This window comes from Neolamprologus multifasciatus, chromosome 19, assembly GCF_963576455.1.
Source record: "Neolamprologus multifasciatus chromosome 19, fNeoMul1.2, whole genome shotgun sequence".
Lineage (NCBI taxonomy): Eukaryota > Metazoa > Chordata > Actinopteri > Cichliformes > Cichlidae > Neolamprologus > Neolamprologus multifasciatus.
The window spans coordinates 5,826,722-5,854,009 of NC_140457.1; the positions used below are offsets into that span (position 1 = coordinate 5,826,722).

General features: G+C 39.5%; 3 protein-coding genes and 1 long non-coding RNA gene across 4 annotated transcripts; 2 read left to right on the top strand and 2 right to left on the bottom strand.

The window, feature by feature from the left end:
• Nucleotides 1-3,415: 3,415 nt before the first annotated feature.
• Nucleotides 3,416-14,037, top strand: LOC146495791 (sterile alpha motif domain-containing protein 3-like). Its single transcript, XM_085143913.1, has 11 exons — nucleotides 3,416-3,810; nucleotides 4,486-4,681; nucleotides 4,769-4,930; nucleotides 5,791-5,878; nucleotides 5,969-6,133; nucleotides 8,738-8,944; nucleotides 9,151-9,319; nucleotides 9,481-9,560; nucleotides 9,853-10,113; nucleotides 11,686-12,117; nucleotides 12,191-14,037. Exons 1-9 carry the CDS (start codon nucleotides 3,717-3,719, stop codon nucleotides 9,883-9,885), a joined length of 1,194 nt encoding a protein of 397 aa, XP_085000039.1. The 5' UTR covers nucleotides 3,416-3,716; the 3' UTR covers nucleotides 9,886-10,113; nucleotides 11,686-12,117; nucleotides 12,191-14,037.
• Nucleotides 9,886-17,473, top strand: LOC146495792 (uncharacterized). The gene is made up of 4 exons (XM_085144254.1): nucleotides 9,886-10,113; nucleotides 14,099-14,249; nucleotides 14,487-14,611; nucleotides 14,783-17,473. Exons 1-4 carry the CDS (start codon nucleotides 9,886-9,888, stop codon nucleotides 15,116-15,118), a joined length of 840 nt encoding a protein of 279 aa, XP_085000380.1. The 3' UTR covers nucleotides 15,119-17,473.
• A 1,387-nt stretch (nucleotides 17,474-18,860) lies between these two features.
• LOC146495793 (uncharacterized) lies at nucleotides 18,861-19,440 on the bottom strand. Its single transcript, XR_014871260.1, has 2 exons — nucleotides 19,109-19,440; nucleotides 18,861-19,027 (listed from the first exon to the last, which is right to left on the bottom strand). It is a non-coding gene; the product is annotated as an uncharacterized LOC146495793 (long non-coding RNA).
• A 14-nt stretch (nucleotides 19,441-19,454) lies between these two features.
• Nucleotides 19,455-24,662, bottom strand: LOC146495794 (uncharacterized). Its single transcript, XM_085144000.1, has one exon. It carries the CDS (start codon nucleotides 24,566-24,568, stop codon nucleotides 19,994-19,996), a length of 4,575 nt encoding a protein of 1,524 aa, XP_085000126.1. The 5' UTR covers nucleotides 24,569-24,662; the 3' UTR covers nucleotides 19,455-19,993.
• Between the last annotated feature and the right edge of the window lie 2,626 nt (nucleotides 24,663-27,288).

The following is a 27,288-nucleotide window of genomic DNA, read 5'->3' on the forward strand; positions in this document are numbered from 1 at the left end:
ATTCATCATCTGTAAAATCTGAATCTTGACACCATTTGGTCAGAATCTCACTAACCTCCTGGGTGGCTGATTTGACTGAGATGCTGGACTCAATGCTATCTTTGCTGGACTCAGACTCACTTGAATCGCTTTCCTTTCCCATGCACGGGCATTTCAGTTTACTTGCATATCTTTTCAAGCACGAGAGAGCATGAGAAACCATGACACGCAGTTTTCTAATATTACGAATTGCCCCACTGACGTAAACAGCGGGGTCTGATGGTAAATTGAAGCGGTCTCTGACCAGGGCGACTATATATTTGACCTTATTTGAAATCTCCTCCTCAACCATCTGTGTCAGCTTTTTAGCACTGCCACATATCTGCTTTGGGATATTGAGCAGGTTTGCAATAGTGATTGAGATGGAGTCACCAAATGATGGATTTGTTTCTATTTCTGCAGATGCATCGCTCTGAATGACGGGAAGAGCACGTCTCAAAATGTTGACTGAGGTGATCTGTATGATTTCAGAAATCATATCAGCCAAAACTGCTTGAATATCAGAATCCCAAGCTCCATTTTCTATTAAAGTCCACTGTACATCATCGAGCTTGTTGAAGGCGTTATCGATAATCGGTGACAGCTCATCTGGTGATACGACCAGTGCGGTTTGAGTATTATAATCCTGTGTTGCAGACATTGTTATTTCACACGGATTCTCTCTGTTAAAATCGTCTTGAAACGCTAAACTTTCTGAATTGAAAGAGCGTGGTAAGTTTGACATGTAACTACTGTCGAGGGGGTCTCTGGTAGTGATAACTTTTTGACTTCGCTTGGCTCCTATTTAAGGACTTTCCCGGTTCAAAGTAAAACCACATTAAATGACTTCTTTGACGTAACACATCAAAACCTTCTATGAGGTAAGTCGTTCGAATGCACGAGAATTCGCGCATGCGCAACCGCCCGCGTTAAGCTCGTAACTCGGGTGCGCATGGCAGAAGAAAACTGTTTTTTTTTAAACCTTTATTTAAACATCAGTACAATACAAAATGGAATTACAGTTTTTTAAAGCCGCTAGGACACATTTCTCAATACTTAGGTCACTTTTGCAAAACTCCTCACACAGTGAGCATAACAGAAGTCTATGTGGGCTAAACTGAGGATCAGTTATCATTGTTTTGGCACAAAATGCATTCAATGACTACATCTCTCAAATTTCATGAATTATTTTCTCACTCAGACACAACTGCCAAAAATCTTTGTACGTACAGGACATTTTGCATATACTTACATACTGTTTTCAAAACTGTTAAACTTATGGTCAAAACAATAACATAATGCAAAACTGAATAAGACAGCAAAATTCAACAGCAATATTTTATTGAAACATATTTTAAATCTAAAAATGCAGTTTAACCAGCCACAGCTGATTCTCATTGTAGATGAACATCTACACAGGTGTTACTCCTTCAATTTCATTACAAAAGGAGACAACTGCTGAATAGGTTTGTTTTGTGATGTAAACATGGACCCAGCCAGAAATGGAGAAGTGGCTGAAAGAGGAAGAAGATTGCCAGGGATGGATCAGGCAGAAGATTCTTTCCTAGGTGTATTGCCCTAGATGACATAAGATGTGATGTGGATGAGAACCTGTGGCCAAATGGAGAAGACCGAGTAGATTAGCATTACTATTGTATGTGTATCAGTGGATGGTGTGTATACAAATTCTTGTATTTTGGGATTACTTAGTGCAAAAAAATAAAAATACATAAACAAATATTAACGAATTCTGCATGATGTCTGATTCATTCCAGTAACATGTATTGAAATTATAAACAGAGATGTGTCCTTGTTTTACACAAGAAAACACTGTAATGCTACATGTTGTTAGTGTTTTTTAGGTCATTGTTTTGTGGGTGACAAAGTGTGTTTGTCAGCTGTCAACCTTTGCTAGTGTTCTGGAAGAATGAGTTTATTTGAGACCTGAATAAAGTGTTTTGGTAGTTGTAGTGCATTTTGAATGCGAAATGAACTAATTTGCCAAGCTGAAGGTCAGTTAGGAGAATTGTGTGAAGAGTTTTGCAAAAGTGACCTAGGTATTGAGAAATGTGTCCTAGCGGCTGTAAAAAACTGTAAACAGTACCACAATAATGGTGTTGTACTTACAAAGGAATTGTATGCATAGATAAACAAATACAAGAACAGTATTCAGAAACAACAATATAAATATGCTAGGGGGAAAGTAACTGATCAAGCCAAGTGATTGAAAGATCTTAATTTTTTCACAAACACCAATAGTTTTTATAGCTTTTGGGTTAGTGGAGTTCTTAATTGAGTTAAGATACTGTACAAGTTCAAATGAGAATACATAAAAAGAGGGATGTCTTCCTAAATATTTGGACTTGTGAATCAATAAGAAACTGGTCCAGTGAGCTCTCACGTGTTCGGCTGCGGTCATGTCGGCCGCACTTTGAATTTTGTTGCTCTTTTTCTCTCCATAATACGGTTACTCGGAAACACAGCATAGTTCGTCTTTCTTTTTATCCTGCAAGTTTGTCCCCATTTACTCCGCAGTCCAGTAGATGTTTTGTTAACAAAGAAAAGAAAATATAATCCTTACTTGATTTATTATGATTAAAAAAAATATTAAAAACTCTTTAAGAGGTGGAAACATGGTAATATGCCGAGTGGCAGCGTTTTCCTTTCTCACTTCCACAAAGTTTTTCTTAATAAGTTGAAATGTAACAACTTCCGGTATAAATTTTACTCGTTTTTTGAGGCATGTCACATAGATCAATCTTGTATTTATTGACAATATCAAGTAAAAGAAATACAGTTTCAATGGTTTGTTGTGGCAATTAAAGCATTTTGTGTCACTCACTCTCAGAAATAGAGGTACGAGAGAAGAACATTTTTGTACCTATAGGTACATTTTTTTAAAAATGTTCCGTTAAAAGCACAATACTGGTCTTTAAAAGTCCAGAAATGCCCCTTTAAAGGTTCAATTTGAAATAAAGTACAAATCTGTAACATTTTGACCTTTACTGCAGTGACAGTGGCAGAATGTGGTAATGGGTCAGCATGGGAAAATCTGGATGGGCCTGGTTAATTGTAAAATTCATATGAGATGTGAGTGTGCTCATAAAAGCTACATGTTATAATGAAATCTGTTGGTCCTCTCCTCTGTACGTAAATTATCGTATGATGCAAAAAATATCTGTAACCTACCTCTGTGTAAGTTATATTAAATTATATTTTAAAAAACACACACACACACAATGACATGCAGGCACAACCAAATGATGTTAAAAAAAAGTGGTCCATTTCCATTTTATTAACTTCCAGTTATAATTTTTAATGTTTTAAATCTTGGTTGTAGCCTTCAAAAACGTGAAATCATTTTACTGTTATGTTTGGCCATCTACTTTTTCGCTTTTACTACATCCTAGAATTGTTCATTAATTGTGTGGTTTTTATGGAATTTGCAACATCAAGTTAAACCGAGGTTCTTTGGAAGTTAAAATGTCAAGCAGGTTTTTATGTTACGGTGACTACATTTTTTGTAAGTTACAAATATGGCTCGCCAAGACAGCATAACGGTTTCTAAACAACTGCGCATTAATACCACAATGTTGTATTTTCATGTGTCAAATTCGCAACGCGCATTAATCCCAAAGGCTTAAAAGCCAGCAGCGATGAGTGCTCCGCCTCCGCGCTGACTAGCATTGGCGCAGAAAATGACTCTCCGGGGGTTATCCACGGAGGAGCTCCTTAAAAAGTTGATGGAAGAAGGCATTGATGTGTCAGACGACGAGGCGCAAAGGTTTAGAGGTAAATCGGGTGTGATTTTGTGTTTTTATAAAAATTACAACGTGTAATTTTATAGTAGAGTTAGCAAAAGTCCGAAGAGCTAGATTTAACATGGGTGAAAGCTAGCAGTTAGCTAAGCTTTAAACAAAGAAAGGTACAAATGTGGACTATTTAGATGGTTGGTGGAATGTTCAACGTCTGTCTGCCCGCCGTATTCGAGTGTTTTATCAATAAATAGTGACTAACCGTGTACAACAATGTAAAAAAATCAATAATTTCTCAAAACATGCTAGTATGTAAATATAGCTATTAACAAAATCGTTTTCTAAGCAAAATGTATCGCATCTAACTTGTTTCCCGCTCAAAGGGATTTTAAACAATGGAAGGTACACATTTGTACCATTCCACCTACTTAGTGGGATTTTCGAATATGAGAGCTGTAAGCTCTGAGCAGGGACACTTACACTTGCTTACATTTTTATATTAGCAGTTAATTTATATTAACAATTAATCAAGAGAATTAATTGTAACTTTCTTTTGGGGAATATAGACAGATTCACAATGATAGCTTATTATTATTATTATGATTATTATGATTATTATTATTATTATTATTATGTATTGACCATAATGTCACTTTAAAACTAAATTTGAAAATGGTTTTATTTTTATTTCATACTGTACTTTATATTTCAGATAACGATGTAGATGGAGAGACGGTAGACTGTGGACTCACTGAGACCATGGTTGCATATCTTTTTGACAAGTCTTTCAAAAAGCAGCTGAAGTTCAGAGACTTCACAAACCGCTACAAGGAAGTCATCATCACTTTACAACCGGTCGACCCATTTGAAGGTACAGTTGAAGGTCCAGTGTCCCAAGCAAACCAGAGGTAGGTTGTGATAAATGTCTAAATTTGCATATGCATTTAAGTGCTTGCAAAATGGCTAGTTAATGCTGTTTTCCTACTGTTTTGCAGTTCTATACCTTCTTGCCGTAGACTGCCTGCAGTTATTTCCATTCCAAAATTCCCACAAGATGTCCAGAGTCGCTTGGATCTCAAAGAACCAGTCCAGAAAGAACAGAAGTACCGAAACAAAATAATTGGGACTCTTTATGAAATGTTATCACAGTACACAATGTAAGGGTTCCTTTCTGAATAATTACATTAATTTCTTAATATTAATATTGCTGTTGTACGAGAGGCAGAGAACAAATGGTTAGCCTATCTGCCTCCCAATCTGGAGACCAGCGTTCGAGTCTGGCGTGACACACTGTTCCAATGAACTGGCAATAGTGGTAAAACCATACATCCTGTATCTCCAGACCTTGTCTGGACTATGATATCAAAGTGTTTATTTTTGAATTTGCTCAAGAGTAAATTAATAATTCAGGACTGCAGTCAATTAATTAATGAAGTTTGGGAGAGGTGTGGCTGTTTGTCCACGCCCATTTTTTAAAAATTAAAATCAACTTTAGCTACATTGATTTGACATTGGTCTATAACATACTATTTACGGTAATAACAATATGATTATGTAACATATGTGTTAAATACTTTTGAATTTCACCCAAAACACTTTTTTTTTTTTTAAATTAAATATGTCATTTTGCATCTCAATCTCCTACCTGTGTGATCTGAGTCTGTGTGCGTTCGTGTGTGTGTGCGCACATGCACGCGCCTATGTCACCACGCAGGTGACATAGGCGCGTGCATGTGTGCCCGGTCACAGCTCCTTTCAGCATGGCCGGAGGAGAGGTGTACTGGCAGTCGCGTGACACACACAGAACAGACCCTTATTTCTGTGTTGCAGATGTGCAGTAAAGAGCCAAAGACCCAGTACTGTCTCCTGCCTCTTACTTTCACGCCGGAACACAACGCAAAGACGGGTGTAACACATGAACGGGTTACAATTAGAAGAATTGAAGAACAGAAAAGCCCCCAGGAAAGGATAAGAGTAATCAGTGTACTGTAGGTTGTTTTTCTTATGTTTGAAACAGGTACCCAACCCACTCAGACTACATCCAGGTCATCAAAGCCCTGATTGTGAAGTATCCTTTCTTAAGAGATGTACACGGAAATGGTTATGTGAGTACCTCTCCTTTTTTGTTTCTTTTATAGATTATATTAATATAAAGTAAGCATAATTAACTACTTGTATACATTTGAAACAACTAGGACACCTGGCACAGCCAACTCAAGAGAAAGTTCAAAGCAGAACGGGCTCCCCTAATCAGCAACGAAGAAGTGAACCGGGTTAAAGAAAAGTTTGGACGCACGCAGAAACATCGGACCACAGAGGAATCCAGCAGCTCCTGTCTGAAGAGACTGAAGCCCTCTTTCGTAAGTCCTCACACCCTCAGCCTCTAAGAGCTAAGGTAACATATGTAGTCTTATTATGTTCACTGTAAAGCTAAAAGTAAACATTAATTGAAAGAAACATGTTAACAGATAACATTAACATAGAAAAAGAAACTTCACAGTTGATTTACAGTTTTTTACAGCCGCTAGGACACATTTTTCAGTACTTAGGAGTTTTGCAAAACTCTTCACACAATTCTCCTAACTGACCTTCAGCTTGGCAAAGCAGTTCATTTCACATTCAAAATGCACTACAACTACCAAAACACTTTATTCAGGTCTCAAATAAACTCATTCTTCCAGAACACTAGCAAAGGTTGACAGCCGACAAACACACTTTGTCACCCACAAAACAATGACTTAAAAAACACTAACAACATGTAGCATTACAGTGTTTTCTTGTGTAAAACAAGGACACATCTGTTTATAATTTCAATATATGTTACTGGAATGAATCAGACATCATGCAGAATTTGTTAATATTTGTTTATGTATTTTTATTTTTTTGCACTAAGTAATCCCAAAATACAAGAATTTGTATACACACCATCCACATACAATAGTAATGCTAATCTACTCTGTCTTCTCCATTTGGCCACAGGTTCTCATCCACATCACATCTTATGTCATCTAGGGCAATACACCTAGGAAAGAATCTTCTGGCATGCCTGATCCATCCCTGGCAATCTTCTGCTGATATCTCCAGGCATCCAGCATTCATTGCATCCAGGAGGGACATTTGATCGTGTGGATGATGGTCGTAAACCTTCCACCGCCATGAGGAAAAGAATTCCTCTATGGGGTTGAGGAATGGAGAGTAAGGTGGGAGGAAAAGAGACTCCATTCTGGGATGGGCTGCAAACCACTCGGTGACTGCACGGGAGTGATGAAATGCCACATTGTCCCATACAATTATAAATGTTGGCTGATTCCTTCTCTCCGCATCCCTTTCCTCACCTAGCACAACCCTTCCATAGAGATCATGCAGGAACGCAAGGAGCCGTTCAGTGTTGTATGGCCTAATTAGTGGTCTGTGTAACAGCAGTCCATCAGTGGATATTGCTGCGCACATTGTGATGTTGGCACCCCTCTGGCCCGGGACATTCACTGTGGCTCTCTTCCCAATCACATTCCTCCCTCGTCGCCGTGCTTTGGCCAAGTTGAAACCTGCCTCATCCACAAAGATGAAAATGTGGTGTGTTTGCCTACCTTCAATCTCCATGACTCTCTAACATAAATCCACAAGGCAACATAAGCTGTTACAGTAGTAAATTTGTAAAAATTGTCTTTGTGTGTGTTTGGTTTTGTTCAAAAACAGATCTGTATTTTATTGTGATCTTACCTGGACATACTGGTTCCTGAGTTGCTTGACATGTTCAGAGTTCCTCTCAAAAGGCACAGTGTACAACTGTTTCATCCTGACCTGATGTTTTTTCAGGACTCTAGAAATTGTTGTTATGCTTACACTGTGAATATTTGCGAAAGTAACGTTGTCTGCCAAGACTCTGTGTCTAATTTCAGTGAGTTTTATCCCATTGTTTCTGATGACCATATCAACAATGGCAGTTTCCTGCACATCAGTGAAAATCCGTCCTCTCCCTCCTGTGTGAGGTAACCGTTGAGTCCTAAGCAGAAATGCAACAACAATTACACAAAAGCTTATTTACTTCTGAAATGTGCAAATGCCCTTGCAGAATACAAGTTACCTGTTGGTTTGCCGGAAAACTCTAACAATAGATGCCACTGTAGAGCGTTGCAGATTTGGCTGCACTCTCTGACCAGCCTCTCTCATTGAGTGACCATGATTTACTACATGATCAATTACAGTAGCTCTGATCTCATCTGAGACTACAGCTCTTGATCTTCCTCTTATTCTTCTTTCACCACACATACGTATTCCTTGCCCCCTCCCAGCCACTCTTCTTCCTCTTTCAGCCACTTCTCCATTTCTGGCTGGGTCCATGTTTACATCACAAAACAAACCTATTCAGCAGTTGTCTCCTTTTGTAATGAAATTGAAGGAGTAACACCTGTGTAGATGTTCATCTACAATGAGAATCAGCTGTGGCTGGTTAAACTGCATTTTTAGATTTAAAATATGTTTCAATAAAATATTGCTGTTGAATTTTGCTGTCTTATTCAGTTTTGCATTATGTTATTGTTTTGACCATACGTTTAACAGTTTTGAAAACAGTATGTAAGTACATGCAAAATGTCCTGTACGTACAAAGATTTTTGGCAGTTGTTGTGTCTGAGTGAGAAAATAATTCATGAAATTTGAGAGATGTAGTCATTGAATGCATTTTGTGCCAAAACAATGATAACTGATCCTCAGTTTAGCCCACATAGACTTCTGTTGTGCTCACTGTGTGAGGAGTTTTGCAAAAGTGACCTAAGTATTGAGAAATGTGTCCTACCGTCTGTAAAAAAAAAACTGTAACAAAAGTCAGCTCAACTTGCAATTCCTATTCAACATTTTTGCATTTTTTTTTTTTCAAAGCATTTGGTGTACAAATTACCGCATTTCGAGTAACATTAACTTATCAGATTTTACTTATGATAATACTGATATCTGCTTTGACAAAGGATTCGTGCTTTGTGGGGGAAGATGCAGCCTCCATTGATGCTCATATCAAGGTGCTAAATGATCAGCACAAGAAGCTACATCCTGACACAGCACTGGTGAAAGACCGCATGACAAAAACCTTTGCATGGAGACGTCGAGAGGTAGCTGAAGGAATGTGTACTGTGGACCTATTAAAGAGATATCCATTCCTGGGGACATCTGAAGGGGTAAAAATTGTTAAGATGATTGGGGAAACATCTAAATCTGATTATTATTTTCTGTACTAACTGATTAATCAATCTGTTCATTATCTTTAGAATTTTTGTTCAAGGGTTAAAGCACTTTACATTTATCTCCAGTCTGTGTCTTTAAACATGTCAAAAGTTTAAATCCTCAATGTAAAATGTGATCATTCTGCTCTTTTCATTTCCAGTTGTGTGATGAGGTTGATTTAATGCATCCCTGCCAAGACAACATCTGTCGCCGCTTTAGCGAAAACTTCACTGCTGTTCTTCAAAATGTTCTTCAAATGACCAAGGATTTGCCACTGAAGAAGGTCTACATGGAGGCAAGAGAGAATGCACTGGCTGAAGACATTACAGGTGCTAATTTGACCTCATACAAATAGTAAATTTTGTGACAATTCATTTGCTCTCTCTTCCAAAGATAATTGATGTACCATAGTGTCATGTCAGGAGCATGTTAATGGGAATTTGCATGCTATCAAAATCTAATGAAGTGCATTTGCATCTGTATGATCTAGGAATTGACTTCAAGGGGGCACTTCTCCTCTTGCCATCCATCTTCAAGGAGAAGATAGAAGATTTCATCATCTTTGGAGAGGTAAATGCATGATGCAATGCATGGCCTTTGGCAAAAGCAATCACCCCTGACGGGTGATTGCTTTTGCCCTTGAATATTATGTCAAACTTTAGCAGCTTATCAAACACTACCACAACAGTCATTGGTCAAGAAGCTTTTTGTTTGGAGTAGGGGCCATGTTTACAGGTTATCAGAATAGACAGTTTTGTTTTGCATCAAAAAAAGAAGGTAATTTGAGGAATCTGTTGAAAATCCACTTGGCACATATTGCTTAAACATACTGTATACTAATGTTTTTCTTCCTCTTCTGCAGAATACTCCCACGAGTCCATACCCAACCATTTGAATGAAGGATAAGAGTTGGACAACTGCCCTCTCAAGACAGTGTCGCTGTGTTGTGACAGTTGAAGGAGTGGATGTTTGCTCGTGCCGCTCGCTGGATGAGGCCTACATCTCAGCATTCTCTACCTTCTTCGTGTTCAACATGACCTACCCTGCATACTTCAAGAAAACACTTGTCTTTCTTCAGAACTGCATTGTCAACATAGGAGAACAGGGAGACAAACCCCTGCCAGTAAGTGTCACCAGGGTACTTAACCAACTCTATTAAATATGCCCCCACTCCACAAATGTTTAAAATGTTCAAAAAGGGCATTTACTCTGAGGAAGTTGATTACACATGTTGGGTTAGTACACGCACATGAGCCTCATTTCAGCATCACTTGTGGAATAAATGACTGCCAGGCAGCTTTTTCCAAGTATCACTCTTTTCGACGCCATGTGTATCGCAAACACAAACCCTCTGTTTTGAATAGCCTTGAGGTAGTTGAAGATGGATTTGAAAACCGTGCACACAAAGAGGTTGAAGACCCACACACACACAGTTCAGACGAGACGCACACAGTTCAGCAGCCCACACCACCTAGTATGGACCGTTTGCTTGATAATTTAGGAGATCATTTATTTAGCTTTATTCTCAAATGTACTGAAAAAAATAACCTTCCACACTCTGTTCAGCAAGACATCGTTGATGATCTTAGTTTTCTTTTGTGTGTTTTTTTTTTTTAAAGAAAACTACGACTCGTTTATTCGTTATCATTTGGATAAACATGGTTTCCGCCTCAGTGATTGTCCAGAACTTGAGCAGGTTTTGTCTACTTCAGATTTTTTCCAGAAAGCATGTGATTCAATTCGTTCACCATTTATGATAAAAGAACACTGCAAATCAAAAATGAACATGACAGAACCTATCAGTTACACAGTAAGAGACCATTCTGGTGTGAAAATTGGTAGTTATTTGTATGTTCCAATCCCACAGGTATTAAACAAATACTGTCAGGTGGAGGATGTGTGGGAACAAATTGTTCTGGATAACCACAGAAATCAAGATGATGATGCTTTGACTGATTACAAAGATGGCATGTATTTTAAAGACCACTCATTTTTCAGAGACCATCCTCAAGCTCTACGACTTCATTTTTATGAAGATGAATTTGAAATTGTGAACCCACTTGGTGCAAAACGAAATTGTCAACGGAAAATTGTACTTAGTAGTCAGTATAATCTTTTAATGATATAAGTTTGAATATGGTAGAATACTGCATGTAATCATTTGTGTTTAGAAGTATGTAGTTGGTCTCATCCTAGGAAGTCTGTAACATTCCAGGGTGTTCTGGCTTTCACCCCCACATCCTAGGAGCATGGGAAAGTTCGTACCTTGTTTTATTGTTTTACGGTAGGATTAACGTAGTTATATCTGTTTCCAGTCTAAGTGCTTTTGTTTAGGTGAACTGCTGGACTTTCCAGACCAGCAGTTTTAGGGAAGTCATTTATGGGGTCACACTCTGACCACACACACACACACACACACACACACACACACACACACACACACACACACACACACACACACGTCAATGTATGGAACAAACGCTCACTGAAGTGTATAAATAAAGGACCAGGGCAGTCCTCAGGGCGGGTCTCTGAGTCTCACTCTAGGCTGCCCTTGCTAGCAAGAAAATCTGTGTGTTTCTCCTCTCTGATTCTCTGCTGAAGAAGTGTTTTAGAACATATCTCTTAACATTATTTGGTCCTTCGTAGCCGGAGCAGAAAACATCAGAACTGTTATCTGTGACTCTGTTCCAAGATCCAGCACTGATTCCTGACGCCGTTGGGAGCCAGCACTGAAGCCTGTGCGCAGCCCTCTTAGACGAGGAGAGAGCCCCAGGACGTGAATTCGGGTCTGGGCCAGTGGCCTGGTCCACGGCACTGGGATTCAGTCTGATGATCCGAACCACCAGTGAGATGTCGGAGGGTGAGAAACACTATTTTGATATATAAAACGGCCGCAAAGGTTTAAAAGTCACGTGATAAATTAGGTTGGGTTCGCCGAAAGGAACTGAATTAAATTTAGGTTTTAGAAGTAGCCGTAATTACTTCGTAAAAAAATTAAAATAGGTTGAGTTCGCCAAAAGGAACTGTGTTTAGACTAGTTTTAGAGGTAGCTGAAATTACTTCGTGACAAATTAAAATACGTTTAAGCAAATGAAAACACGTTGAGACAGAGAAATTAAAATAGGTTTAAGTTCGCCAAAAGGAACTGTGTTTAGACTAGTTTTAGAGGTAGCTGAAAATACTTCTTGACAAATTAGGTTTAAGTTCGCCAAAAGGAACTGTGTTTAGACTGGGTTTAGAGGTAGCCGTGAAATACTTTGTGACAAATTAGCGCGCAAATGTCTATATATGTGTGTGTCTGGAAGTAAGTTGATTTTACAGCACAATAAGCTGCTGAACTACTTCCATTTTTGTTTTCTTTGCTGAGGCTCAAGTACTGGTGACAAAGGAGAACGGTTGAGTTTCATCTCATAAAACTGATACCACTTCACCGTTAGGGTGAAGTCGAAGGCCGTATCAGTAAACCACTCTGAAGTCAAGCGTGCCAGTGACGGCCCAGCAAAATCTTTGAAAATGGAGAATAAACAAGCGAAATTAACACCTGATGAGAAATGTTTAGAAAAACAACAAGCCGGAGCAGGACTAATCCAAAAGAAAGGGAGAGGAATGCATAGTGGAAGAGCAAGCGATAGAGGCAGAGCTACACACACACCAAACAGTGGCTTTAGCACTACATGCTGGAGGTGTGGAAAAGAGGGACATTTTGTACGTGACTGTAAGAAACAAAGAAGACAGTAACTCAGAATAGGATAGCAGCTCAGGTGAAGAGAGCAGTTCAGACTAGGAAGAACGTAATAATCCCTCACCAAGTGAAAATTAGAGATCAAAGTAGTTTAAAGTAGTTTAAAAAGGGTTGGAAACAGACCCGACTGAATAGATATAAATACAAGAGGAATAAAGTAAAATAAACAAAAGGCTAAATTACAACGTATCTTTAATGTATTCATACTAATAATAGCAAGGATAACAACCTGTAAACTGGTATTAATGATGAAATAATATTAATATGAAGAGGCACCTCAGTCAGTTATGATGTGAGGTGGATAATTGTTGAAAGTAATCTGCATTAAGATTAGGGTTGCTCAAATTCAGTACAATGACATATGAAGTAAAATAGGTAAATATTTAAACTAATGATGTGCATAGAGGCACTTGACCTGTTTGAAAAACTGTCATCCTAATATGAGCCATTGTTGAGATATAGAGCACACCTATGAAAACAACTAATATGCTGAACCCTGTATGAAGCAGCTGAAAACTACATGACGGAGAAGCTGAATTGAATATGAAAGTGCAAGTCTTTGCCACTGTGGGGCAAAGCACGCAACCACTGTGTGAGGTTGCGTTGTGGTCTCTTCTGAGCTGATGAACAAGCTACACATTATCAGATCAGGAGCTGGCTGAGAACTCTTCAAAGAGAGGGAAACAGAACTATGATAACTGTGATAACTGGAATGTGCAGAGTTTCCGTGAGCAGTTTTCCTGCATCTTGACTCATGTGTGTAGCGTGTTCATAGCATCAGCATCATGTTTTTGTTTATTTGTTTTGTTGGGTTGAAAATAATTCAATAAATTTGTGATCATATTTATGGATCACGATGGCACATGCCATTGGCCAAATGATTTATGTACGCAGATGAAAAAGTGAGTGTGAATGTGTCTGACGTCATAGTGTTTTTGTGCGCTGTGTAAAAGTAATTGCCTCTGATTGTGAGAGCAGTGATTCTGCAGGTCACCAGCTATTGTAAAGAGAAAAGAAGAAAAAAAAGAGTGAAAAAGAGACAAAATTTACATTGTAGATGAAAAATAATCATAGGAAAAAGGTTTTGTGTTGATCAGCCAAGAACAACTACAATCTCATTTTCTGCTTTTAAGAAAGGTTTAGGGAAGTCATTTATGGGGTCACACTCTGACCACACACACACACACCACACAAGCACCCACTGAAGTGTATAAATAAAGGACCAGGGCAAGTCCTCAGGGCCACTCTCTGAGACTCACTCTTGGGGTGTGAGTTCTGAGAGATGCCCTTGCTAGCAAGAAATTCTGTGTGTTTCTCCTCTCTGATTCTCTACTGAAGAAGTGTTTTAGAACATATCTCTTAACAGATATCTACCAGGCTGCTTCAGAAATGGGATCCAATCTTTAGGTATCAAATCATCAAAGAGGCCAAGCAGTTCACCTCAACAGTAGAGTTGCGTCAATTGGTGCAGTCAGCAGAGAGTCCACCAGGAAGTGATCTTGATGAGGCAGCAAGTGAGTTTGTTAAATATGATTTGCTATAAGCAGTTAAAGTTCAATAGCATCAGGATTCTATTAATAAATACCAATTCATTCACCTGTTAGCTTTGCTTCATCAGTTTTCTTTAGCTGTTAGTTTAATGTTTATGACAGCACATTTCAACTTTCTTAGGAAGTGCTTTTCTAGTTCTCCTTAAAAATTGCATTTGAAAGATTTGCTGTCAATTGATTCTTGTGACTCTTTGGCCGCAGCCTTTGACCAAGACATGGCCTCCCTGTTGTTACTGTTACATCTCCTTCCGCCACCTCCAGGAGGACCAAAGTATCAAAAAATCAGTGCCTCTGATGCTGTTGAGAGACTTGTAGTCTTTCATAAGGTAATTTAATATTTATAGTTTTTATCATAAGTTGTCATGTCACTGGTTAAGAGGTGAATGAAACAAATTACAGTTGAGCTTACAAAGGAGGTTTACATACTCATTTCTGTGATGCTATTATCTCTGACTTGCTCCTGTGTCTAATGCTCAGTATCTTTGTCTCAACTCCAGTCTTGCTGCAGTTTGGAAGAGCATCTCCAGAATCAGCAGAGTCAGCAGCCATACCTCCTGGCTGTTGGGCGCCAGAAGAGGAAGGTCGACAGCTTCTATGTTGCTATAGACAAGCGTCTCATCCCCTGCCAGGCCAGCCGCTCCCTTGGGGCATTTGATGAGCTTTTTAAAGCTCATTTTGTGTTCAATGTGTCTTATGATGCTGCACTTGTGAATTTCTACACATTTCTGCAGACAACAGTATACAATATTGATATGGGGAAAATGAAGGAGTCCCCAAGAGTTCGTGACCTGAGAGCCAAAATCCTTAACCAGGAAATTCTTCTCACAACCTAAGTAAAAATCATTAAAATGCTGACATGTTTTTTGTGTAAGAGAGCTTATCCCAGCAGTCAGCAGCTGATTTCACATTTAAGAGGTGAACATGGTTATTATCCTGGACCTAAGTTTAAGTTATTTTGTTGGCAGCCAGGCTGCAGGCTTCAGTTCCAAACTTATGCAGGCTTTAGGAAGCACCTCAGTAGTTTTCACAGCAATGTTGACCAAAATGATCGAACTTCAGCCATTGCTTGTTTTTCTAATGACACAGTTTCACCTGCTTTGGAGGACCAGTTTAATTCCTCAAATCTTCCTCACAGTTCTCCCAGTGTTCTTCCAGAGTCTAGTTCTTCCAGTGTTCCAGTGAGCATTGATTCAGTACTTACAAGGGATTCATCCAAAGAAATGTGTGCATCCATTGTGGCCAAACTGCAGGGTAGTGGCCTTTCTAACAGTTTAGTATCCTCACTTGTAGGCGATTTGGAGGAATTAACAAGTGAGCTTCGCTCAGAAGCAAAGCAGGCCATTCTTTCTGCGTTACCCACAAAGGACTCCAGCATATCTTTAATAAATGAATGTTTTGAAAATTTTGTAAACCCTTTCACCAATCTGAACACAGAATGGAAACGAAATAAATACTTCAATCTAAAATGGGGAGTTGTAGAACCTAGAGAAATAACACTTGGAGTGAGGTATGACATCAGGCGAAATCAGAAGTCTGGTACTTATGATCAAGTACCTGTGAAGGATACTTTTATATATGTACCTATTTTGGAGTCTTTGAAGTTCATGTTTAGAAATCCAGAGATTTGTGTTTTCCTGCAGAGAGAGTGTAGCTCAGAGCCTGATGCTTATCATGACTTTTGTGATGGAAGTTACTTTAAAACTCACCCTTTGTTTTCAGCCAAAAGGCATGCATTACAAATTCAGCTATACTATGATGATTTTGAAACAGCCAATCCTCTTGGCTCTAAACGCGGAATTCACAAAATTGGCTGTATTTATTTTGTTATAAGAAACTTGCCCCCAAAATTTAATTCCATTTTGATGAACATTCATTTAGTGTCACTTTTCCACACACCAGATCTGCAAAAGTATGGTTTTGATGTTATACTGGAACCACTGATAAATGATGTCAAAAAAACTGCAAAGCCAAGGGCTAAGTCTTCCATTTTCTGATGAGCAGGTATATGGCACAATATCACAGATCACTGGAGATAACCTAGGGATGCACTCAATTCTTGGTTTTAATGAGTCGTTCAGTAGCCGTCATTTCTGTCGCCTTTTGTTTGATTGAGAAGAATGATTGTCAAATGGTGTACAGTGAGGATGATCCTAAAATTATTCTTCGTGGGAAAGATTTGTTTGACATACATTGCCAGTCTCTTCGGGAAAATCCTAAATTGAAGTCACTGTATGGGTTGAAAAGAAATTCTGCACTCAATTCATTGCAGTATTACCATATTTGCAATAACTACTCATTTGATATAATGCATGACCTTCTTGAAGGTGTGGCTCAGTATGAGGTCAAATTGCTTTTTGAGTATCTTACGCAACACTTCATATCAGAACAGAACTTGCTTTCTAGGATTTATGGTTTTGACTATGGATTTTTAGAAAGAAAAAACCGGCCCACTAAAATCATATTGGACAGTGCTGGCAATAGCATTGGTTTGAACTCTATCCAGACATTCTGTCTTGTGAAAAACATCCCACTTTTGTTTGGTGACATTATTCCTGCAGGGAACAGACACTGGAATTTGTTATTGTTGTTACTTCAAATAATGAACATTGTTTTTTCACCTTGTCTCACTCTGGGAATGACTATATATTTGAAGAATTTGATTATTGACCACCACAAACTATTTAAGCACACGTATCCACACAGAAACTTGATTCCTAAGCATCATTTTATGATTCATTACCCATCCTCTATTCGAAAAATTGGCCCTTTACTGTATATGTGGAGTATGAGGTTTGAAGCTAAGCACAAGTTGTTCAAAGATTATTTCAAAAATTTCAAAAACCTCACCAAATCGCTTGCTAAACGGCATCAGATGGCCATTGCTTATCACTGGGAAACCTTTTCTCTTAAACAGAAGGAGTTTGGGCCAATTAAATCATTTTCTTTAAGAGATGAAAGTGTGGTCAATAGTGAAATGCTATTATCAAAAGATGTTTTCTCAACAAGTTGGGTTAAAATTGATGGTGTAGAGTACAAAGCTGGACTCGTTGTTTGCAGTACAATGGAGGAAGACATGCCAGTCTTTTGTCAAATAATTGATACACTTATGGTTGAAAATGACATTTTTTTTGTTGACACACAAACTCTTTACTGAAAACTTTGATGAACATCACCATGCATTCAAACTGAAGAACGGTGTGTCATAAAAATAACTGAACTCAAATGTGACAGACCATTTGATATTCAAAACTCATACAGTGCTGCAGATGAAAGTTTGTACATTATATCTTCATTTATTATGTTTTGATTCACTTTCTGGGAAAAAGAAGCATGATAATAAATGTTTTTGGACAATGTACAGTTTTCTTGAAATTATTCTCATAATTGTAATTGTTGTCGTTAAAAAGTTATGTTAATCTATTACATAAATAGTTCTTTTAGGGATTAAAACTACCTTAATAAAAGAGTAAAGAGTTAAAGTAGTGTTATTTTTCAATTTGTGTAGTGTTAATTTAACCCAGTTTGGTGAGTTAAAATTAACTCAGACATGGTGTTAATAATAATTTGCTCAGTGTTAATTTAACCCAGTTTTAAGAGTTAAAGAAGGAACTCTGACAAAGTGTTAAATAATTAACTATTTTGAAAATGTTAATTGTGGAGCTATATAAAGCCTGAAAAAATGTTAAAATCAACTCTGTGGGAGTTGATTCAACACTACAGTTTTTGCTGTGGAGAAACTGGTCCAGTGAGCTCTCACGTGTTCGGCTGCGGTCATGTCGGCCGCACTTTGAATTTTGTTGCTCTTTTTCTCTCCATAATACGGTTACTCGGAAACACAGCAGAGTTCGTCTTTTTTTCATCCTGCAAGTTTGTCCCCATTTACTCCGCAGTAAATGGGGACAAACTCTATTACTCGTTTTTTTAAGGCATGTCACATAGATCAATCTTGTATTTATTGACAATATCAAGTAAAAAGGAATACAGTTTTAGTGGTTTGTTGTGGCAATTAAAGCATTTTGTGTTACTTTATACAAAAAAAAAACAAAACCCAGCTCTTTGCTGAAATTACTGCAGCTGTATGTGTGTCGAGTTTGCCTTTGTGCTTGTCCTTTTGTTCCCATCAAATTTGACAATTTGAACACACACTTGAATTAAGATTGTGTGTGTGCTCAGTTTTCCAGCAGTATGTCCAATTCTTCTAAAGGCAGTCGCACTCGCAGTTCTTTCTCTGTCAACAGGTCTACAAACTCCTGCAGGTGATCAGGGAACAGCTGCACTGCGTCCATATACAAACCCTGATCTCACACACACATCCACATTCCAATGTAAGGAACAAACAGCCACTGATGTATAAAATAAAGACCAGGGCAGTCTCAGAGCTGCGAGTCCCTGAGCCCTCACTCTCGGGCGAGAGCTCAGAGCTGCCCTTGCTAAGCAACAAGTAAAACTGTGTGTTTCTCCTCTCTGATTCTCAGCTGAAGAAGTGTTTTAGAATATATCTCTTAACATTAAACCAATATTTGAAAACAGGAAAGTTGTCACGGTTGTTAAAGAGTGGACTCAGGCGCGGAGCTCAGAAATAATGACAGCGCATTTATTTACAGTGCAGCAAGGTGACAACAGTTCAAATATGCAACGATGGTGATAGTGCGTCCCTCCTTCCGTGTAAGCCCGTGCGTGGTAGTGAGTGCCCGTCTCTCCTCCAAGTGCTTCCTTTGTGTCCGTAAATCCTCCGTCAATCCCTGGGTGAACACACACACGACAGCAAAATGAGTACGAAGATCAGACAGTACGTCAATAACGTTAGCGACTGGAAACACTACCAGGCTTAGTGCAATACTCCAGCGCTGTCTGTCGCTCAGCCACACCATTAAGTAGCCCTGCTGAAGATGGTAGTTGATGGGCAGCAGCTGGTGGATTGACTGCAGGTGCGGCAGCTCCGGGCGACAGCACTTCCGGGTCGGAGGTAGCCTGTTGCTAGGTTACCTCCTAACACACAGCGGAGCCGGAGGGGAAGACAGGGTGATAGGAGAGACACATACACACGCACACAAATATACACACATTGGCAGGTCGACCGGTCAGGGCGCCGTCAGATCCTGACAAAAGTATCTGATATATGAAGCTAAAATTTACAGCAATCATTATAAACATTAAACTTTTCCATTGTGAACAGTTGAGCAGAAGGTTTGGTTTTGACACAGAATGATCACTATATCAAATTATACTGTAATACATTAAAATACAAGTACTGATGACCAGAGTATACATATGCTACACTTTTTTAATTTGTGGTTGACATCAAGAAAAGACAACAAAAGTCAACTTGTTTTTAATTTGTATTTTTTTTTTTTATTTAATTTTAGTGCCAATTAACTAAGAAGTCTCCCGAAGGTGTTTTGAACTGTAAGGTGGAGGGCCTGTAGGACCTCCACCTTACAGTTCAAAACACCATCTTTAGAAAATTCCAGCAATCAAATGATCCCCTATGAGCAAGCACTTGGCGACAGTGGGGAGGAAAAACTGCTCTAAAAAGCAGAAACCTCCAGCAGAACCAGACTCATGTAGGGGCAGCCATCTGCTGCGGCTGGCTGGGTACGATGGAAAACACAAAGGAGACACAGTGAAGATATAATAGTTTTTTAGGAAAACTGTAAAGACTTTTAGGAATTTTGATTTGAAGCAAGGCAGTGGAAAAGTCAAGGTCTTTAGTCATCGCTGCCCTTAAAACAGCACCTGAAGGGTTTCATAATAGCTCTTCCCACTGCTGCAAAGAACCTGGCAATTCTGGACTTTTTTGGAGGACTTGTGAGGACACCCAAATTGATTTTCAAATGCTTCAAAATAGCCTCATCAAATGAACTATCACCTGCAAAAGCAGCATTCATGACCTGTTCTGTGGAGCCAAACTCCTTGACGAGTCCTTTAAACATTTTTTTGGTCAATTGACTCACATTCTTGTCCAGATTTGGTATAGACTCCTCAATGCTGATTTCAGGTTGCACCAAGTTGTTGAGATGTTCAATGATGTCTCCTAAAGCTTTGTTAGGTAATGAAAGCGGCTTTTTTAGGCTCTTTTTGTACTGAGCCACGAGTCTAGCTATAAGACACATGGCAAGGTTCTCGGATGCTGCCTGAGATGACACTGACACTTCTGAGAGCTTTTTCTCCAACTTTTCTGAGGGTTTCTCTTTAGACATTTCAGACAGTTTTTCCTCTAACTTTTCTGAGGTTTGCTCCTCAGACTTTTCCAAGAATTTCTCCTCAGACTTTTCCAAGAATTTCTCCTCAGACTTTTCCGAGGGTATGTCCTCTGAGAATCTGTCCTCTGACTTTCCAGACATTTCCTCCTCCATCCTCTCGAGAACTGGTGTTGAACTTGAACAAGAGGATGTTGAGCGTTTCTCTGGTGACTTGACCTGCTTTTCCAGAGACGCTGGTCTAGAAGGACAGGGTTTTTTAGATTCTCTGACACTTTTCTGAGAATAGTCTGATTCTGTGTCTCTTGCCCGTTTCTGTCCCTTTGCAATGACCTTTTGGATCTCTTCAACAGCATCAGACACTTTTTCGCTCTGAACAATTTCATCTATTGTTTCACCATCAACCAAAAGCAGAATCTTTTGCAAAAACTTTCCAACTGCGTCTTCTATGATTACATAGAGGACTTCAGGAGAAAAGAAAACTCTGGATTCAGCTACTTGCTGTGGTGTCTTGGAGATGACGGAGTCTGATAGACTTCTACCCATAACAGTTGTGGGAATTTGGTATATACGACTTATCATTAAATGGTCGTACAGTTTCTCTGTCAATTCTCTCGAGAAATTCTTCACTTTCTCGCTTATTTGAATGTTTTCGAGCCTTTCTTGGATAATGTCATGTTCTTTCTCTTTTGTGAACTCGCTGTATATGTCACTAATTTCAGATTTGATGACATTAAAGCTAGTTGGAGTAGCAGATTTTATCATGTTTCCCAGAGTAGATGAGCTTCTAGAAGGGGCACGGACAGACATGCTAGAATTTGAACGAGGAGTTTCGCATGCTGAACCTGGGAGGCTGACACTCATACTGTCGTGGGAACCCATTCTCTCAGTTTCAGGGGAGTGGGTTACCTTTGACAGACTAATAAAATAGTCTTTGCTCTTCTTCACTGCTGTTTTCAGCTCCCCTTTCATCTTTTCAAAATGTTTTCCTGCAATCTTGGAAAAATGCAGTTTGCGTGATTTTTGCGGTGCAGAACGAGCATGTGAGGTAAAAAACTCTCTCACTTTATCAAAGATGACTCCCCCGTTGAATCCAGATTTGGGTGAGGTACATTTCTCACTGTGACAAGAATAATCAGTGTCAGTGCACTGGAGATTGTCAAGTATAATATTGACAATGTCAGCTGCAATTTTTTCTACTGGGGTCTCAGGTGGAATACTTTCTGCCTGCCTTTCAGCTTCTGCACATTCGCCACTTTCTGAACTTTCTTTCTTTTCTGAAAGTTGCTCTATTTTAGCAGGTGGCTCAATTTCCATATCGCTGTCATCATCCGATAATTCATCATCTGTAAAATCTGAATCTTGACACCATTTGGTCAGAATCTCACTAACCTCCTGGGTGGCTGATTTGACTGAGATGCTGGACTCAATGCTATCTTTGCTGGACTCAGACTCACTTGAATCGCTTTCCTTTCCCATGCACGGGCATTTCAGTTTACTTGCATATCTTTTCAAGCATGAGAGAGCATGAGAAACCATGACACGCAGTTTTCTAATATTACGAATTGCCCCACTGACGTAAACAGCGGGGTCTGATGGTAAATTGAAGCGCTCTCTGACCAGGGCGACTATATATTTGACCTTATTTGAAATCTCCTCCTCAACCATCTGTGTCAGCTTTTTAGCACTGCCACATATCTGCTTTGGGATATTGAGCAGGTTTGCAATAGTGATTGAGATGGAGTCACCAAATGATGGATTTGTTTCTATTTCTGCAGATGCATCGCTCTGAATGACGGGAAGAGCACGTCTCAAAATGTTGACTGAGGTGATCTGTATGATTTCAGAAATCATATCAGCCAAAACTGCTTGAATATCAGAATCCCAAGCTCCATTTTCTATTAAAGTCCACTGTACATCATCGAGCTTGTTGAAGGCGTTATCGATAATCGGTGACAGCTCATCTGGTGATACGACCAGTGGGGTTTGAGTATTATAATCCTGTGTTGCAGACATTGTTATTTCACACGGATTCTCTCTGTTAAAATCTTCTTGAAACGCTAAACTCTCCTCAGACTTTTCCAAGGGTATGTCCCCTGAGAATCTGTCCTCTGACTTTCCAGACATTTCCTCCTCCATCCTCTCGAGAACTGGTGTTGAACTTGAACAAGAGGATGTTGAGCGTTTCTCTGGTGACTTGACCTGCTTTTCCAGAGACGCTGGTCTAGAAGGACAGGGTTTTTTAGATTCTCTGACACTTTTCTGAGAATAGTCTGATTCTGTGTCTCTTGCCCGTTTCTGTCCCTTTGCAATGACCTTTTGGATCTCTTCAACAGCATCAGACACTTTTTCGCTCTGAACAATTTCATTTATTGTTTCACCATCAACCAAAAGCAGAATCTTTTGCAAAAACTTTCCAACTGCGTCTTCTATGATTACATAGAGGACTTCAGGAGAAAAGAAAACTCTGGATTCAGCTACTTGCTGTGGTGTCTTGGAGATGACGGAGTCTGATAGACTTCTACCCATAACAGTTGTGGGAATTTGGTATATACGACTTATCATTAAATGGTCGTACAGTTTCTCTGTCAATTCTCTCGAGAAATTCTTCACTTTCTCGCTTATTTGAATGTTTTCGAGCCTTTCTTGGATACTGTCATGTTCTTTCTCTTTTGTGAACTCGCTGTATATGTCACTAATTTCAGATTTGATGACATTAAAGCTAGTTGGAGTAGCAGATTTTATCATGTTTCCCAGAGTAGATGAGCTTCTAGAAGGGGCACGGACAGACATGCTAGAATTTGAATGAGGAGTTTCGCATGCTGAACCTGGGAGGCTGACACTCATACTGTCGTGGGAACCCATTCTCTCAGTTTCAGGGGAGTGGGTTACCTTTGACAGACTAATAAAATAGTCTTTGCTCTTCTTCACTGTTGTTTTCAGCTCCCCTTTCATCTTTTCAAAATGTTTTCCTGCAATCTTGGAAAAATGCAGTTTGCGTGATTTTTGCGGTGCAGAACGAGCACGTGAGGTAAAAAACTCTCTCACTTTATCAAAGATGACTCCCCCGTTGAATCCAGATTTGGGTGAGGTACATTTCTCACTGTGACAAGAATAATCAGTGTCAGTGCACTGGAGATTGTCAAGTATAATATTGACAATGTCAGCTGCAATTTTTTCTACTGGGGTCTCAGGTGGAATACTTTCTGCCTGCCTTTCAGCTTCTGCACATTCGCCACTTTCTGAACTTTCTTTCTTTTCTGAAAGTTGCTCTATTTTAGCGGGTGGCTCAATTTCCATATCGCTGTCATCATCCGATAATTCATCATCTGCAAAATCTGAATCTTGACACCATTTGGTCAGAATCTCACTAACCTCCTGGGTGGCTGATTTGACTGAGATGCTGGACTCAATGCTATCTTTGCTGGACTCAGACTTACTTGAATCGCTTTCCTTTCCCATGCACGGGCATTTCAGTTTACTTGCATATCTTTTCAAGCATGAGAGAGCATGAGAAACCATGACACGCAGTTTTCTAATATTACGAATTGCCCCACTGACGTAAACAGCGGGGTCTGATGGTAAATTGAAGCGCTCTCTGACCAGGGCGACTATATATTTGACCTTATTTGAAATCTCCTCCTCAACCATCTTTGTCAGCTTTTTAGCACTGCCGCATATCTGCTTTGGGATATTGAGCAGGTTTGCAATAGTGATTGAGATGGAGTCGCCAAATGATGGATTTGTTTCTATTTCTGCAGATGCATCGCTCTGAATGACGGGAAGAGCACGTCTCAAAATGTTGACTGAGGTGATCTGTATGATTTCAGAAATCATATCAGCCAAAACTGCTTGAATATCAGAATCCCAAGCTCCATTTTCTATTAAAGTCCACTGTACATCATCGAGCTTGTTGAAGGCGTTATCGATAATCGGTGACAGCTCATCTGGTGATACGACCAGTGGGGTTTGAGTATTATAATCCTGTGTTGCAGACATTGTTATTTCACACGGATTCTCTCTGTTAAAATCTTCTTGAAACGCTAAACTTTCTGAATATAAAGAGCGTGGTAAGTTTGACATGTAACTACTGTCGAGGGGGTCTCTGGTAGTGATAACTTTTTGACTTCGCTTGGCTCCTATTTAAGGACTTTCCCGGTTCAAAGTAAAACCACATTAAATGACTTCTTTGACGTAACACATCAAAACCTTCTATGAGGTAAGTCGTTCGAATGCACGAGAATTCGCGCATGCGCAACCGCCCGCGTTAAGCTCGTAACTCGGATGCGCGTGGCAGAAGAAAACTGTTTTTTTTCCTTAAACCTTTATTTAAACATCAGTACAATACAAAAATGGAATTAAACAGTACCACAATAATGGTGTTGTACTTACAAAAGAATTGTATGCATAGATAAAAAAATACAAGAACAGTATTCAGAAACAACAATATAAATATGCTAGGGGAAAAGTAACTGATCAAGCCAAAGAATAAAGTGATTGAAAGATCTTAATTTTTTCACAAACACCAATAGTTTTTATAACTTTTGGGTTAGTGGAGTTCTTAATTGAGTTAAGATACTGTACAAGTTCAAAGGAGAACACATAAAAAGAGGGATGTCTTCCTAAACTTTTGGACTTGTGAATCAACGAGAAACTGGTCCAGTGAGCTCTCACGTGTTCGGCTGCGGTCATGTCGGCCGCACTTTGAATTTTGTTGCTCTTTTTCTCTCCATAATACGGTTACTCGGAAACACAGCAGAGTTCGTCTATTTTTTATCCTGCAAGTTTGTCCCCATTTACTCCGCAGTAGATGTTTTGTTAACAAAGAAAAGAAAATATAATCCTTACTTGATTTATTATGATTAAAAAAAATATTAAAAACTCTTTAAGAGGTGGCAACATGGTAATATGCCGAGTGGCAGCGTTTTCCTTTCTCACTTCCACAGAGTTTTTCTTAATAAGTTGGATTTTTAAGGCATGTCACATAGATCAATCTTGTATTTATTGACAATATCAAGTAAAAAGGAATACAGTTTTAGTGGTTTGTTGTGGCAATTAAAGCATTTTGTGTCACTTTATACAAAAAACACCCAAAAAAAACCAAAACCCAGCTCTTTGCTCAAATTACTGCAGCTGTATATGTGTAGAGTTTGCCTTTGTGCTTGTCCTTTTCTTCCCATCAAATTTGACAATTTGAACACACACTTGAATTAAGATTGTGTGTGTGCTCAGTTTTCCAGCAGTATGTCCAATTCTTCTAAAGGCAGTCGCACTCACAGTTCTTTCTCTGTCAACAGGTCTACAAACTCCTGCAGGTGATGAGGGAACAGCTGCACTGCGTCCATATACAAACCCTGATCACACACACACATCCACATTCCAATGTAAGGAACAAACACCCACTGATGTATAAAATAAAGACCAGGGCAGTCTCAGAGCTGCCCTTGCTAATGTCATCCAGGGGAAGACGGATGTTATTTTACTTTGCTGTGTTTTAATGTGAAGTGTGCTTATTTATTTTTTATATTGCATGTTTTGTATCTTGTGGAGTGTTTGTATTTATGCCGCATGTTTTGGTTGCATCCGTCAATTCGTCCTGGAGAGACTCCACCCGTTTCCCCCTTTTTATTAATTTGACACACCTGAGAGGAACGGCAGTAGTAATTTACAGAGTGCGCAGGGACACATAAGGCTGGGGGAGCTTGGCGTCAAGGAGAGAGGAGGATACAGCGCCGGCAACGAGAGACGCAGAGCGAGCGGGCCGATTGCTGCAGCAACACGAGGCCAGAGTACGCGTCTGCAGAGAATTGGAGGCGACGAGACGGGCCGGTGCCGAGTGACAGTTACAAAGAAGCGGCGGGCGGAGTTGAGAGCTCTGCCCACCCGGGCGCACCGGGGCGCAGAACGTGGGGAGGAAGGCGAGGACGCCGCCGGGTTCCCCTCCTGCACCGCTCCGCTGGATTTTTAACTTTTTAGTGACTCTTATATCGTGGCGGACGCCACCGGATTTTAATGTTGTGTTTTATTGATTTTTATTGTGTTGTCCCCTGGCCAGGGTTGTTTTAATTCATTTTACATTTTTAATTATTTAAATATAATAAATTATATTTTAATTATACAGTTTTAAAGTTGTGTGCTTTCCCTTGGCGGCTCCACTGCTCTGTCCGTTTTGGAGGAAGGTTTCCCCTCCTTTAAACGAACACTGAAAAACATCACCTTCCCTCCGTTACATAATTGGCATTTTTGACAGGATACGGAGTCAAGAGCAGTTGGGTTAGTCAGGGGAATAGCAAAGATGATGATGCCTTTATATCCCGGAGCCCCGTGGCTGCCGAAATTTAAAGGGCCTGATCAAGATGTGCAATATCAGGATTGGAAGGAGCAGATGCGGGGGCTGCTGGGATCACAGGATTTGCCTGAAGCGAGGAAAGTTGCTATTGTGTTGGGAGCGCTAGCAGGTGAGGCTAAACGTCAGGTCAGTGTTCTTGAACCCAGTGAAAGAGACCAAGTACAAAAAATCTTTTCCTTTTTAGACTCTTTATATGGTGATCGTGTCCCCACCCCAGTTCTTAGGTCACAGTTTTTTAGTTGCACTCAGAACCCAAGTGAAACCGTATCTTCCTTTATTTTGCGGTTGAGAGAATTATACTGTAGGTTGCGAAAGCATGACCCACACTGTAAAAAAAAATTCCGTAGAAAAACGGAAAATGTCCTGGTAATTTTCTGCCAGTACATTTTCTGTTTTTTTACGGACGTTTGACGGAGTTTTCTGTAAATGATAAAACGGAAAATTCTGTAGATTT